At 36.6% G+C, this 16,600-nt stretch overlaps 1 protein-coding gene across 1 annotated transcript in view; it reads right to left on the bottom strand.

The window, feature by feature from the left end:
- Positions 1-884: 884 nt before the first annotated feature.
- Positions 885-16,600, bottom strand: part of DKK2 (dickkopf WNT signaling pathway inhibitor 2) — a 100,908-nt gene continuing 85,192 nt past the window's right edge. Inside the window, exons 2-4 of the mRNA XM_059171470.1 lie at positions 6,842-6,992; positions 5,503-5,658; positions 885-3,289 (exon numbers count right to left, since the gene is read on the bottom strand). Of these exons, the coding sequence (XP_059027453.1) occupies positions 3,039-3,289; positions 5,503-5,658; positions 6,842-6,992 (558 nt within the window). The 3' untranslated portion in view covers positions 885-3,038. The remainder of the gene's footprint in view (positions 3,290-5,502; positions 5,659-6,841; positions 6,993-16,600) is intronic.

The following is a 16,600-nucleotide window of genomic DNA, read 5'->3' as shown; positions in this document are numbered from 1 at the left end:
GAAAAATATTACCCATATGACTGTTATAGGCTAAAAATACACTGTAGCTAGGAAATACAAATGTTCTCAATTTGAGGAAATGAATAACTATTTAAGAATAACTATTTAAGTGCCTAATTAGAATAATGTGGAAGTTATTTCAGCAATACTTGAGGTATCTTCAACTCTGACCTCCAGCTATGGGACTGTTTGAGCTTCATTATGCTGCCATAGCTACACTTAATCCATCCCACTGTCACAGAACGTTTATTTCCCACATTTCCAGCCCATTAACATCTCTAATACAACATGGCCTTCTACAACCACTCCCAGTCTCAAAATTGGTCAGTTTTGTTTATCAAAGACTCCTGACATCTCTGTATTTAGGAAGCAGAGGAAAGACTTTGCCAGGTAGTAGCTGTGAGTTTACTTAGGACCAGGTAACTCAGTCTGTATCCCTGTAGAAGTAATGATATTCTACGGCTTCATTGTGCCATTGGGGAATGAACCAATATGCTAAGCATCTTGGCATCTCTGGGGAGATTTTAATCAGGCTAGAAGATTATAGGAAATAAGCTAGGTGGCTTCAAGTGTTTTGAAGAAGTTTGTGGAGAGTCCTTGTTCCATGATGTTCCAGAACACAAAGTAGGAATAAATGGGTAGAAAGCACAGCCCAGAATATTTTAGTTTAATGAAATAGTACCTTTCTAGCAATTATATCTGTCCTGCCATGAATAAACTGCCTTTAGTGATAATAAACTGTCTTGGGTCATCTCATGGTGATGTCATCCAAAGGATTCCTACCCCAACTGTCAAATCAGATTATCCATTTGAACTCTGAGAATCTATGATTTTGTGAAAGTTTTTCTCAAAAGCAAACCACAAGGAAATTTGAATTCCATTTTTGAAGGAGAAAAATTTAATATATTTTATCTTATTATACATTTTACCTAAATTACAAAGTCAATAGCCGCAAATATATTCTGCTACAAAGCTTTCTGTAAGAAATATCTCTATAAGAAAATACATCTCATTAACATTTCCTGTAAATAAATTACTTCAAATAATAATTTTGGGATGTACATAGGGAACTAATGCAAAAAACAGATTGTAAATGTGATTGCTATATAGGAAATGTTTAACTGAAATGTTCCATTTTCATGTTGCCTAGCTTATAGAAACCTGTTTGCATAGACTTTGGTTCTTGGATAGATTAGCTTATAATTTTTGTTTCAGCAGACATGTGGAAAAATGTGAATCTTAATCACCCTTGTAAATGTGTATGGGAAGCTGAAATTCTTAATAGACATGCAGGCTCAGATTTAATCTCTACTGGGAAAACTTGAATTTGAAACTGCAGAAGGGGTTTAAGTAAGAGAAAATTAAGGAGTGACTTGCAGTCTATAAAAGAAAAGGTCAAAAGTAATAACTATAAGATAACTTTTTGCTTTATGCTCTAGATATAGATATTTAGAACTGAGCAAACTAAGAAAAGGTAATAAAATTGTTTCAAAAAATTTGGAACTGTGGTTTCTACAGGTTAGCAATATGTAGATTTTACAAGTTATTCCATTTATAGTCTTTACTTTCAATGGCTGCAGAAAACAGAAATGGTATGTTTGGCAAAAAACAAAAACAAAAACAAAAAAAGAAAAACCCAGATATTAAAGAGAGAGATTGGTACAGAAATTTCAGATGATGCCATTGGCAAGTTAGAAGTTGATGGAGGACAATAGAACCTTAAGATACTACCTGCCCTGGGAGTCTATTTCATGAGACTTCCTCATACTACTTTAGGACCTCAAAAAATATAAAATAAATATTTTGAGGTCAACTAGTGACCTACACAGAACTCATCTGCATAGTAAATATTGTGGTAGCACATCCCATGGAAAACTTCCATTTAGGCTGTGCAGCCTTGGGATTCCATTATGAATAGTCAGTTTGTGCTTCAGATACATGATTGACATGTTGCCAAAACCTGGGCACTTGACCAAGTTTTATCCATTTTCTTTGTGTCCTTTAGTGCAGCACAAATGTAGATCAGTTTCTGCTTTCAGCTTTTCCTGACTGTACTACATGTGTAAAGAATAAATGGGTTTACCAATCTAATTCTATCAAACACACGGAATGCCAAAGCTTCAAAAAATAACAATCTGTTAGTGTTAATTCTGTATCTTGGACATCTTAAATTTTTTTTCAATCTGTGAAATTCAATTCTTTACTATTCACAATTAATTGGGATACTTTGGAAAATAAAATATACTCAAGGTTGGAATCACATACAATCAAGAAAATGTACAATGCCATTCCTTTAGAATGTGAATGGACTGTTTTGTCTTATACTGGTTCTTGGGAATTACCAGTGAAAAACAACTTTTGAAAAATGTAAATAAACAGTTGAAAGCAAAATAAATTTGGTTTTTCCTAAAGGCATTCAAAAAAGCCTTGCAATTATTTTGAGATTATTTGGAAAATACTGACTGCCTTTTTTCTTGTCTACCAAGGCCTTTCACTGAGCCATAGAAGTAGCATTCCAAACCAAAAGGTGATTCTGTGTTGCAAATTATCTATGTTCCAAGCTTTCATTTCCTATTTAACAACACTGTTCATGTTAGAGCCTATTGTATGCCAAGGGACTATTTTGTTAAACTATAACTTTGAATTAGAAATATGGCTTTTAGGTTATTTCTATAGGCAATCACCAATCTGAAGGAAACTGATCCTCCAGCACAACCTAAACTCTTGGAAAGTCATATGGTATTCGTCAGTAATTTTCAATATGTGCTTTTTTTTTTCAGTAATAGCATTTTCACAAACGTGTACATTATTTACATAAACAAGTTGCATCATGGAAATGCATCAGTTGTACTACATTTGTTACCCCTTTCTTATCTGCTTATTCTCTTATCTTTTTTCTCTCTCTGTGATCTCTATATTCTTATCACTTTCCTTATTTGAGCCATTCTTCTGAGATCCAAATCCTATTTTCCACCATGCTATAATGCATTAAATACACAGATTCACAGTCTGCTAGGGATGATTTTCCTCAGAGGTGATCATATTTTCTGACACACGTGGAGTCTGGCTTTGGAAGAATATGTGGCATCTTTCCATACTTTACAGGACAGGCCCTTTGCACAGTCACACCGCTGGAAAATTTCCAGCCCATGAGAGCCCTTCTTGCGCTGTTTGGTACAGACTTCCCCCTGATGGAGCACTGGTTTGCAGATTTTGGTCCAGAAGTGGCGAGCGCAGCAAAACCCTTCGATGCAGTCTGATGATCGCAGGCAGGGGTCTCCTTCATGCCCTGCAGAGATGGTGACCAAAAGATATTATTATGACACTAGGAAAAAATCCTACTTTGCAATCAGAGGTACATACAATACTTTTACTTGTACTGTCTTCCATGAAGTTATCATTTATGATGGAAAGTCTCGGATTTCTATCACTTGACTCTCCCTCTAATCATGTCAATCCATTATTGTCTATTTTGATTAGTTGCCGTCTGAATATCAAGTTTCATGAAGAGCTAGGACTGTGCTTCGTCTTCTCTTTACTTTGGCATGGTCTGCTCTTAGATATTTCTCCTATCATTTTTGTTTATGAGGTGAATGAAAAATAAATAAAGAGAACTACTTTCAAGGAAATTAATGTGATACCTTCTTGGAAGGTGTAAATAAACTGTTTCAAGGAGAATGCTGAAATTCTCAGTGACGCCTAAAAGCCTGCATCAGTGTCTAGCCAGGAGAACAGAAACTTAAGACGGAAGATGTTTAATGCAGAGAGTAGGCATGCAGGTGGTCGCAGGGCTAAGAAGGACCAGAGGATGGTAAAGCAACAGAGCAGGAAGCCACTACCACATTCAGAATGGAGGCTCCAAAGGTGAAGGTCATGTCAGCATCTGGGGCCAGGAATCGCTAGCTGGGACTGGAATCCCAAAGGCCCTCCGGACAGGGGGTCTAGTACCGTTCAGTCTCTAAAAAGTTGTGAGTCAGAGAAGAGTAGAGAAAGGGCAAGCAGCTCCAGAGTCAACCAAGAATCCATCATTTAAACATGTGGAAGAACAAATCTGGATATTTAATTCAGAAAAAATGGCCAAGTCAGCAAAGAGCAAACACACATCACAGCTGGGTTGATGTGTCACCTATATAAAGAAGGGATCAATAAACTTCTCTGTATTTTTGCCAGATTGTATATATTTAGGCTTTTTAGGCCATATGATCTGTCATTTCTCAATTCTGCTGTCACAAAAGCAGACATAAGTAATGCCTACATGAATCAGCAAGTCTGCATTCCAGCAAAACATTGTTTTACAAAAACAGGCAGTAGGACAGACTTGGCACACAGGCCATAATGTGTCAACCCTGGTCTAAAGGATTATCTGTCATCCCAGAAGGAACCAGTCCCACTGTGGGAAATGGACACGACCCACTAGCCATTGTCATAAGAGTTCTTCCTAGTTGCCATCAGAAAATTACACATAAAACTATATAAAATTATTAGTAAATTTGAAACTGTACTGTGACATAGCCATCTATTGGAATAAGGAAGGATACTCGTGTAGTGACAAATGCATGTGAATTTGGTGAAACAGAAATAGGAGACGAGGTAAAGACATAGGTCTTTAGGGAGCATAGACAAGGGATAATTGCAGAGGAGCTGTCAATCTTTTTTAGCACTATTCATGTCAACATTACTATTCCAGATATGGCTAATAGGTCAGGTATTCTATAGCACACTAGCTCTGCAGAACATAAAAATGTGGGGAAATGTTTCTGTGGTCAAGAAGCATGGGGACACACGGTGTTTAAAAACCTTATCCAGTTTTCCTCATTGCTGGGTTTCTCAGAGCCCTCAATATACCAATTATATAAAGTTCCCAAACTGGGAGATGCATTATTACAAAACTCTTGAACACAGCACACTTTTATTTGCAGAATGTCTTAAAGGAGTGATATTCCACAGAATATACTTGAAAGAAGCCTCTTTTAAAGATAGATGTATTTCATGCCTTCAATGTTTTATTATTAGTATATAATTTCATGCTTTCAAATTTTACTGTTAGTGATTAGGCTTCTCAAATATTTTGATGCAAGTAAGGAGATTTTATGACCATATAATCCTACTAGAAACCAATTATTTTTGATAAGTTGGTCTATAAATAGTGTATTACATGGTTGTTTAGTGAAATAAAATTTCTGTAAAGGTGATAAAAAGATTCAAAAGCTTAGGAATGTAATCATATGACTGCAAACATTTAAAGGGAGGACTGTTTAGAAAATGGCATGATTGATCAGGGGTGCTGCAGTTTTCATAATATATATTTCCTAACAATTTCACAGCTCTTAGAAACCTCCAGCATCCTAAAAAATTAATAACTAGTAAATTCAGTTAAAATCTTACCAACAAAGTAACTGGCTGTAATTGGTTTTTCTAAAACCAATGCAATGAATTATCAATATTTTAATTCTACTTCTCTTCAAACAAGAAAAAGTAAGCATAGAATTACAGATTTCCTACCTTTTATGTGTGACATCTTAGTGTGTGGTCTTCCTAGATTTTGCCATCCCAAGTCGTGGTTTGAGTAATGACCATGGTTTCGATCTCTATGTCGGGAGCCATCCAGAGCTGGGATGTGAGGGGTTAAGATGCTCTCAGTGACAGGGATGCAGATGCCTGGAGATAGCGAATAAGTGATTAGACTGATTCAATTCTATAAGTCCGATGCTTATACAGCCATTGTGCTGATGTGAGGTATGACGCTATCTCTTATCTATTTATCTATCTACCTGTCATCTATCTATCCTCTATTCATTCAGCTATTCTCTTATTTACATAAATAATATTGAATCATATTACATAACATGAAATAGAATTAAATCTCTGAACCTAAGTCAGGCTTCCTTAATTTGAATCTCGTCTCTCTCAAGACCAAGTGACTGTGGGCAAAAATAGGAATAAAAATACTTCATTAAGTTGTGAATACATGTGAAGTGTTTAAAATAATAACTTAGTATTAAATTAATATTAACGTTTTGTACTTTTAAAATGTCTGACCAGATATCCCTCTGCAGGATTCCGTTTCCTTTGTTCATCAAAAATATAACCTTATTCTACATTATAAACATCTCTAATGGCATGAGGTCTTCTTCCCTTCACCTGTCCCAGGTACTTTCAATAGGACTCTGCCCAGAGGTCAGGAGCATGTATACAGCCAGAAGTCTGATTATCTTGGTTTATATGACTATGTTTATGTTTCTGATCACCTTCTGTAATTTTTTAATGGTTTTATCCTGTGTTGTCCTTGAATCATTGATGAAATGATGATGTCATTTCACCATTATTGCTGAATTTTCTCCCTATAAATTCATTGAGACTGGGTGAAGTCATGTTTATGGAAAGGCTGAGGAACAGACTCCTGTGTCTCTGTTTGGAGGAACCACTCACTCCTTCACTATGAGTGTGGTGCAAGGTGGGGCCTTTAAAAGAAGACACCCTGAATATAAGAGTCAAGGTATGGACCTGGAAGGACTCACCACCGTATTGCTAAATCACAGCAGGTACTTTGCTCTTCTTGCATGTATTCACTTAGATGCTCACATAAAACACTTCAGCATGGCAAATCCTAGATTGCCATAGAATATAAAATGTAGAAATAGAGATCAGAGCCCAGGAAAACTAGAATTGGGGAGGTAATCCAAGTAACTATACACCTATGTAAACCATGATCCAATCCCTGCCAATTTGGAAAGGCTCCTTGCATTTCAGGGGTCTGGGTAAGGAGAAGGTAGTTGAATTAGCTAGACGTGCCTCCTACATAAAAAGAAAGAGGCCTGTTGACACGGAACTAGATCTTTACCATTATTGCAGCGGGTCCCGGGACAACACATGCCATCTCTATGGCAGCGCTTCTTTTTCCTTCGACACACCATGCAGGCCGAGGATCCTTGGTGGGGACTGTGGCAATATCTCCCAATTTCACATTCCTTATCACTGCTACAAGGGTAGGCCTGTCAGAACATGCAACAACAACATCAAACACAAAGTAGATTAGATTCCGTCACACTTATGAAAAGTCCGTGCAGGAAATCATGGTGGGAAATACATCACAGTATGTTTCTCGTCAAAGGAAATGTGCCATTGAGATCATGTTTGAGCACAGATCCTACATAGAGACATTTCCTTCATCAAGGACCCTATAAATATTGATTGTTGGTGGGGACAAAGATAAGAGTTGATGCCATTCCAGTATTTTTGAAGACACAACTTTGGAGCTGGGATTTATATTTTGTGTGAGTCCGTAGAGCTTTTAAGAGTAACTTTGGGGGCTCAGAAATAGTTGTAATTGTAATAATGACACTGATTTATGGTGTAAGTGAAACAGCTTCACTATTCCGTTTTTCCTCTACTAAACTGGATGAGAAGAAGTTTAAATAAAACAACAAAGGACTGTGCTAGAAGCTAAAACACATCTCCTGCCTCATTAGGGAACAAATACATTAAGAGTGACTCTCCACAAATTCTACCCATGAGGATCATGGCAGAGAACCACTTCTAGAACTGTTTGAGGTAACTAGCTATTTGGCACAAAGAAATCAAGGAGCAGGATCCTTATTCCAAATGCAGGAGGTGAGCAGCAGTGGGGTTCTGAGTGGTAAGGGAAATGCTCAACTCCAATGGCATTGTGTTCTCAGGAAATGAAAAGGAAGGCTCTTTATATACAAAAAGAGCCCTAGGGCCTACAGCGCCTTCAATTTATACACAAAGGACCCAGTGTCTCCATTTCTTACCAAGTGAGGCTACTTAAACAGTACCCTAGATGATCTCCCAAAATAAAAATACATGCTCCACTTATGTACTCCTTGCCTCTTGGAAGTGTTCAGGACACTCAAAATGCCCCTGTCTGCAGAGAAGGAGTTGAGAAATTGAACTGCCATGCCACACATCAAACTTCCTGATATTTTGAAGCATGTTGACAGGGAGACTTATTTATAAGTTGTTTTTCTTTTCTTTTTGTAGTTCTTTCCTGTTTTCAGAGTAATGGATTTTGTTTTTAATTGAAAAATACAAAAAGTAAAAAGAAGCTATGTAGTTGTTTTTAAGCCTGCCTAAATGGTATGAATGCAAACCTATGGGCTAAAGTTCTCGTGACTCTCAAATAATTAGAGGGATTTGAGTGCTTTGCTTATGAAATGAGGTCTGGTGACCTAGGCCTGCATGCATTGTCTGTTTCTTTTCCCTTTTTTTCTCCCTCTCTTAACTCTCTTCCTCCTGCCTCCCACCCTTCTACTATGTGTGGCTACATCCAGTGTCCCCATGTTTTTTGTTTCCATCAGATCTTCATCAGCTTAACAGAGGAAATAAATGTGAAGCTGATATGTAAGGTTGAAGACTACATATTCGACGGAGAGGAAAATACACTTTCAGCTTGATTACAAGAGGAAAATCACAAATTTCGAGTTGCAAGCGCTTTTGAAGGATTATATGGTGGTCATGTTTGATGCCTACATTACAATTGTAGCCAAATAAAGCTATAAAATGAATTTTCATATTATTGTCCCATTCTGGATCTCCATCATTAGGCTTAATGGAGAATCTGAATGAGGTTAAATTCAGAATATTGGTCCATTTTTCACGATTCCAAGACTGATGAAAACAAAACAAATGTCACTTCCCGCCTTGCCACACTCTCCCCCAAGCACTTTACTCCCTTCACAGTTAAACCCATTAATTTTAAGTGAAATACAATTCACATGTTTCTGATTCATTTACATTTATTTCATCAAATTGTTTTGCAAGAAACATTTGATGTCTTACAAGTTTTTTTTCTTGCTTCCTTAAAAATAGGTCATGCTCTTTCAATGGAAATACGCATGTGTTACCTAAAACATCATGAGCAATTTGCAACATAAACAACAAATCTTCAAGGGATTCTGAATACAGAATAATACTTAATTCCATTCCTTAAAAAAAATAAAATAAAAACAATAGTCTATAAGGTAGCAAACACATTGTTTGCTAAAAATAGCAGTTCATTTTGCAGAAAATTGTAGAAGATACATCATTAATGTCCCATTCTCAGTTTGTGGGAAATGGGAAATGCTTGAAATGGAAAATATTTGATGCATGGCACACCTGAGTGGCTCAGTTGGTTGAGCATCCGACTCTTGGTTTCGGCCCAGGTCATGATCTTAGGGTCATGAAATTGAGCCCCACTATTTGTTCCACACTCAGCATGGAGTCTGCTTTAGATTCTCTGCCCCTCCCTCTTCCTCTGCCCCTCCTCCCACTCTCTCTCTCTCTCTCTCTCTCTTTCTAAAATAAATAAATAAAATCTTTTTTTGTAAAAGGAAATATTCGATGCAGATGATATTGCAAAAAAGTCATATGTATGTATGTATGTCCTCTGTTTGAACGGGATCACAGTAAAATTCTCACAAGTAATTCCGAGGAAAGCTTAGTTGGTCTAAGAGATAAAATATGTTAGAGGAAATACAGTGTTATTATGATATTTTTGTAGTTTTATTTAAAGCCAATTTAAATAGAAATGACACAGGCAGAAAAAAATGCAGAATTTTATGTGATAAAAGATTATCGTTAATGTGATCTTGCACTTGAAATGCAATCCCAGGACATAATATTGAGAGCAATTCTTTGACTATTGAAATAAAATTTTAATAATCAAAATGCAAGTTTATATTATATGGCATCTAGTATGCTTATGAAACTCCTTGCTCCAATAAACAGCATTCAAATATGAATAAAGTAAATGATAAGACAAATTGATTGAAGCAGGTCTTTGGGAAAGCAAAGAAGACAGGAGCGTTCACCTTCTGAAATCGTGGTCTCCCAAACCAGATCTACTGAGCCATATAACTTCCTTTGGCATAACAATTAGCAACAAAACACAGAACATGGGAAAATATGGATCTAAACCATTAATAGCAGTTCTCATATTTTCAGCCCAATACATTATTTTTTAATAAAGAGCTTTAAATAAGACATTTTCGTCTCAAGGATGAGTTCTCTGCACCTTGCTAGTTTCTTCCCACATTTTCCCCTTAAAATGTCTGGAAATGCTTTCATAGCAGGCAAGAGAAGAGGGAGGTAGCCTGGGAAGGAGGGAGAGAGAGAGAAAGAGAGAATGGAGAGGAAGTACGTGGTTAAAGTAGTTATGGATGATTCTGAAGTAGTGAAGACCATGGCATTAATAGGCCACTGAAGGCAATTATACACATTAATAAAAGTGCCATTCAGAAACTTTCCCATAGAAAAATCTTTATTTTCTGCTTACTTTAGCCTCAAAAGCTTGTTGCTTTTCCCATCTGATGAAGGTTTTATGGCATACAAAAAATGAATTTGAGTATCTTAGTCTAACTTTCCATTTAACGAAAGCAATAATATGCTTCCCTATTACTTATTTGTGTAAATTAGTAAGAAGACCAATTTTTTTACTTGCTATGGCAATTATTAATAGTGAATTTGCATGGTTCTCCATTGACTTGTCTAGATGAACAGTCTGAAGAAAGGTGACATTGGGCAGCATGAGCATCCAGAATACTTGCCTTGACGCAAAAATCATTCGTGACTTAGCCTCAGTCACACTTAGGAGATGGGTTCATTTGAGATACCTAATAATAGCAGATGATGGGCCATGAATTAAGAATATATGAGAGCTGTCCATGATCAGGCCAAAAAACAAAGAAGTTTTGCCAACCCCTTTTCTAGGCTAAAAATAGAATGATTTCTGTAAATAGCAACACTAGTTAGACATGAACTAAAAAAAGAGTGAATGCATTGGACACAGCTTAAAAATAAAGTCCATCAAACATGAGCATTTCTTTTTAGTATAAAGGATTTTTTTTATATCCATTCCTCTGTACTAATGTTGAATCATTATTTAAATTTCTAGCAATGAAATAAAGAGAGCACAAGTAACTTCTGCAGATAAGTACTATGTGCTCAGAAGCAGAGAAGGTGGGGATTCAGGGTCCTGCCCTGGCTTTCTGGCCTCCCTACAAGGTATGGTGATGAAGAGAACTAAATCGTGACAGTCTGAACCACACATAGATAAGGGGTTTTCAGTGCTGACCTGTGTGCCAAATTCAGAGATGAGAAAAATAAACTTGGCCACTTCTCTCTCTAGAAGCCTCCAAATACCAACAACATGTCCTGGTGCAGCTGTTGGATACAGAGAATACTGGCGGACAACACGGGAAATACTGTAAACAACATTTTCTCGTTTCATTTCTCGACAACAGTTTTGTGCCCCTTAAACTCAATGTAATCAAAATTACAAGTAAAGGCCCATCATGCAATTAGTGATAATTAAATAATATTCTAAAGAATGAAATAAAATGAAATGTAACTCCATCTTATTTGAACTAATTGAGCCCCCCCCCCCATTTTTTTTTTTCAATTATTCTCAAAACTGCAGGAAGAAAAAGACCTGCTAATTTAAGATTAAGATTCGGGGTGAAATTTATTCTAATTTTTCAGGGCTGCCCATTGCTTTAAACATACAGATGTGATGATGACAGAATCAGACCCCTAAGAATAATGACACAGAAAAAAATTGTTTTAGGGATCTCAGCAGCACCAGCTACTGAACAAAACTTTGGTCACAGCACAAAACTTTGGTCACAACTAAAATCTTAGTGTAACTCCTGAGTTTTCAAAATAATGACCTTGTTCCTGTTTAATGATGAGGAGAAAAAAAGAGAGAGAGAGAGACATCACATAGTGTTCATGTGGGCTGGCCACCCATCCGGATTCTTGCAAGACCGTCCTAGTTTTGTTGTTATTGTTTTAATCGGGACAATCCTTTGTCCCCGCAAGCACTGTTTGTAACAATCGGAAGTTTTCTGGAGCCAGAAAAACATCATCAGCTGGGCAGGCAGAAGAAAGCCTGCAGGGGGACAACCCAGCTGTGAGAATGAAAAACATTCGGGGCGAGTGGATAGGAGGTAGCAGCAAAGGGCTGAGGACTAGCATGTCTGGGGTCTCAAAGAAAACATAGCAGAAGGTTGACAATTATTGGGAAATTGACGCCATCAGACTGGCTTCCCCTAGGTCCTTAAAGAAAAGATTAACTTCTCTTGCTCTGACGTTCCATATGATAGTTCTCTGTTTCAATGTATATGCAAGGTTTGCTATCCTTTAAGGTAGTGATTTCAAAGTCAAACCTTAAGACTGCAGCTTCCAGAGGTGTGGGGGCATAGAACTCAATCTGGCTAATGTGTGGTTGTATACTACATGCCAAAGGCTGTGCCATGGGATCTTTCTCTTTGTTCACAATTACCTATAGGGGATAAGGGTGTATCCTGGAGGATTCCTGAACATAAGGCCAGGAGGATTGAGCTTCATTAAACTGGATGGGAGAAGTTCAGATAGTTCATGATGTTCCAGATATGTGCCATGGGTTCATTAAGGCGGTTGTTTGGGTATTCATTCAATATCCAATAATTGTTTATTTATTGGATTTATTTATTGAACATTTATTTATTTATTTATTGAATACCAGCTGCAATCCAGACACAACCAGTTCTGTGATCTACAAACATTTTCCCTGAACCATCCCTAAAATAGTATATATCCTCTCATACATTTGACATGTAAAATTTTTCAGCATAATTTTAGTTTGTTTTATGAATATGTTTATAAGTGAAATTCACAGTAATTTGACATGATTAAAAAAATAGCTTTTACCTACCTGATTGATGAATGCATACTGATTCTACTAAAAGTCACAACACAGCCATGGATATTTTTCTTAGAAAAATTGGTTTTAGAAAACGTCTCGTTAACTCTTAAAATATAGAAGTCATCACAACTCTGTATCCAGAATTTTCCAGCCAGGACAAAGCTTCACTTTTAAAGAATTAATGACAAGACAAGGAAAGATGTGTTTAGGATATCCTAATCAACCTTTAAGAACATCTTTGTTAAAACCCAAATTGCAAATTTTACTTTAGTCTGTCATCTATAAAAGGTTTTATACTGCTGGTTAATGCAGTATATCAAGATTTGGAATGCATGACGATTTTGCCTTTCTTTCCACATAAAATGGCAAAAGACTTATTGTAAACACAGGCACATTCCCAGACAACTTTAAGAAAAAAAAAATCATGGGAGTTAAGGATATGGAAATTGATTTCCTGAAAACAATTCATGCTGTGCACACCATGGAAAACCTTTGAGTACCTTTTCCACATATTCATTTTAGGGCTAGGGTTGTTATATATTTGGTTTTTGACATGGAAGTCCAGAGCTGAGAGAATTCTGCTCATGCTGCCTGGATCATAAGTTAGGAAAGATGGATCTCTGCCAGTGGTCCATTAACTTCCCCAGTGTATTCAGAGAGCCTCACTGAAATCCCAAGAAACAATAATTCTATGAAATCAAGGCAAGGTCCTCCCTAAATTGGGTTTTTCTGCCTTGTTCTCTGTATCTCATTAAGCTGCAAGGAGATTCCTGGGAATTCTCTACTTTGAACACAGAACACATTCTCATCTGTAACATGTACATTGTTGCTATTGATCATGGGGCTATGGGCAAAGCCAACCCTTTTCACACAGTCTCAGCATCTAGAGAAATCAACACCTTCTAGTTTGACTGATTTTTTTCCCCTTGTTTTTGACCCATTTTCCCCTCATTTGGAATAGACAGGACAAAAATACTTCTGTTCCATGTTCAAAAAGCAGCATCTTGGGAGTGTTTTTGCAGCAATTCTTGGATCCCTTTATCCTCCACATATAATTATAAAAACTTTTATAATTTGGCTATTGGTGGAGTATAATTGCTCTAACCAAAGCAGAGGAAGAAGCCACACAATTTCAAGTTTTTGTTTTTGTTTTGTTTTGTTTTTTTAAAAATCCAGGCTTGAATGTCTACGATATAAAATTTTCAGTGTAGCATTACACATTTTCCTGACCTCATGACCTTCAGAAAGGTAGCGTGGTAGGAAGAATTTTGGAGTCATACTGCTGTTTGAATTATTCACTGTTTTAAGTTACTTAACAGAGTCTCAGTTTCCTCCTAAGTAGGACTGATATCATTCCTACCTTCCACAGCGTTTCCCTACTTACCTAATCTTTAAAATCTCACAGGGTTTCTTTAAAAACTATTTACTCACAGACTTCTTCTCACAGAGAATCTAATTTTGTAGAACTGGATATGATCCAGGAGTCTGTATTATTAATAAAATACTGTCCTGGTGATCATAGATAAGGTAAGATAGGGAAACACTGCTCTATAGAATTATTGCAAAGATTAAGGATGCCTCTTGTATATATCTCATACAGAAAATGTCTGGTCCATATGAGATATGGACTCAATATTATCTTTCAGATAGACATGGTCTAAGTGGAAAATTGGTTCCCTGACACATGAATCTAAGTAAGAGATTCACTGACAACTATTTTCTGACAGCTTCATCTTTACTCCTACTACGTAGCCACTGTGCTTAGGAGTAGGCTTGAGAATTTCTGAAACTATATGGAAAAATAAAGTAACAAATAACAAACACACCAGTGCACTTTGGGAGAAACACAGTGTAGCCTCAGAGCTGTCAACACACGCATTGTGGCTGGATTGTTTCGTATCCTCATGTGGTATACACCTGTGTCTTGTTGGCAATACACAGCTTTGCAGTTTTCTTTGCATCTTGTATCCTGTGGGTCTTTACAAAACAAGTACTTTTCCTCCCCATATCAAGTATGATAAATAGATGATGTGTGTTTTTATTTCCTATTTCTTGTAGAGCATCAAATTCCCTTTCTCATGAAAAATCATATTCAAAATTCAAATACTGATGCCCGGGCAGTTATGAAAACTTAACAAACTTTCAAATTGTTGTTTATGAAAGACCTTCCTTACAATTACAGAATAGTCTGTGTTAGTAACTATTTCTGAGCCCAAGTGTAAACACTTGGGAATTTTAGATGTTACATGAGTTTGAGCCATTTTTCACTTGTAATATCATGGTTTATAAATGAGAATAAAAATCCAGTGAAGATATAGGTTAATGAGTGTGTGAGTGCGTGTGTATATATGCACACACATACATGGGTTTTTTTTGTGTGTGTACAAAAGTTATCCAATGTATTACTTCAGAAAACCCAAGAAATGTATAGCAGAATTTACCCATGGGAAGGTAGGACAGAGAACTGAGAAAAGAGGAAAATTTTAGTTTCCATGTGAAGTCCTTTAAACATTTTCTAATTTGCACTAGATGCCTATATTATCTATGAAAATTATAATTTTTAAAAGAACTAATCTCATGAGATTCAGGGTAAAGTTTCTTATTCCTTGCTAATTTATGTTTCATAGTTTTTGTAGTAGGAAGGTTTGGAAGAACTTGGGTTTCCTAGAGGCAAAATTTCGTGCAAGAATATCAAGAATCCAGACTGAAGTTTCTTAATTAAAAATTTTCTGTTTTGTTTTATTGACATCACCTTATCAGCAGAATCAGACTCTTAGTATGTTTAAATTATATATAAACAATCCATTGTTCCAACAGTTACTTAATTGAAGTATATTCAATTACTTAATTGAAGTAAAGCTATTCATTTAATATAGAACATCAAACTATATACTTCTCCAATATCATTTAATTCTCTTCCATCTCCACTAGGAATTAGGCTAGACTAATAATCAAATGGCCACTTGCCACATTGTATTCTGATTTTGAGGAAACCGTTGATAGAAGCTAATAAAATTGAAAAGCTCATTCTTTTATGGTTGGGAAGATGGAAAAGTGACAACAAAATATAATCAATATTCATTCGTGGTGAAAACACTCAGTTCTTAATTAAGAACTATTTTAAGCTCTGTATAAATATTGCTTGAAAATATAAAATGTTACCATTCAAATTTAGAGTCATGAACAAGAAGGCAGGCCGCATCATTTCCCTCAAGGTGTGCTGGGAAGAGAAGCGAGGACTTGAGAAGAAGCATGGCCCAACGTGGTTCTCCAGAGGGTTGGAGCAAGAGCTTTACTAAATCATGACAGACACAAAGATCATCTTGACTAAAAATATTTTGATTAAAAAAGTGGGATACCCAGGTGACTCAGTTAAGTATCTGCCTTCAGCTCAGATCATGATTCCAGAGTCCTGGGATTGCCCTGCATCAGACTCCAAGCTCAGCTGAAGTTTTCTTCTCCTTCTTCCTCTGTCTTTGCCCCCCTCCCCAATCCATGCACTTGCACATGCTCTCTCTCACTCACAAATAAATGAATAAAATCTTAAAAGAAATTATTGAAAAAGAAAGGGGAAAAAAGTAATGCAGAGGTGGTTCACAAATTTAACAAGAACACTGCCTAAATAACTCATCTATTTCTGTCTCTGCCATGTGGAAGAAAATGTGTGAAGTGTCTTGGACTGGAGTCATTAGGACATGACACACTAGTGACATATGGAGGGACTAAATACAAGTTACATGTGCAGCTGGGGGAAGGACTTTAACTCCTGAGCTTTGGATAAGCCAACTTATCTGCTACCAAAAGAAAGGAATGGAAGTCATTTAATCCATTATTTTCCCATCCCAATTCTTTCCCATTTCCCAGCTTGAGTCCTTCTCTAGTTATCTCAAGCTAATATTTATATAGCCTATAAAA

This window comes from Mustela lutreola, chromosome 1, assembly GCF_030435805.1.
Source record: "Mustela lutreola isolate mMusLut2 chromosome 1, mMusLut2.pri, whole genome shotgun sequence".
NCBI lineage: Eukaryota > Metazoa > Chordata > Mammalia > Carnivora > Mustelidae > Mustela > Mustela lutreola.
This window is presented reverse-complemented; position numbering and strand designations above follow the sequence as displayed.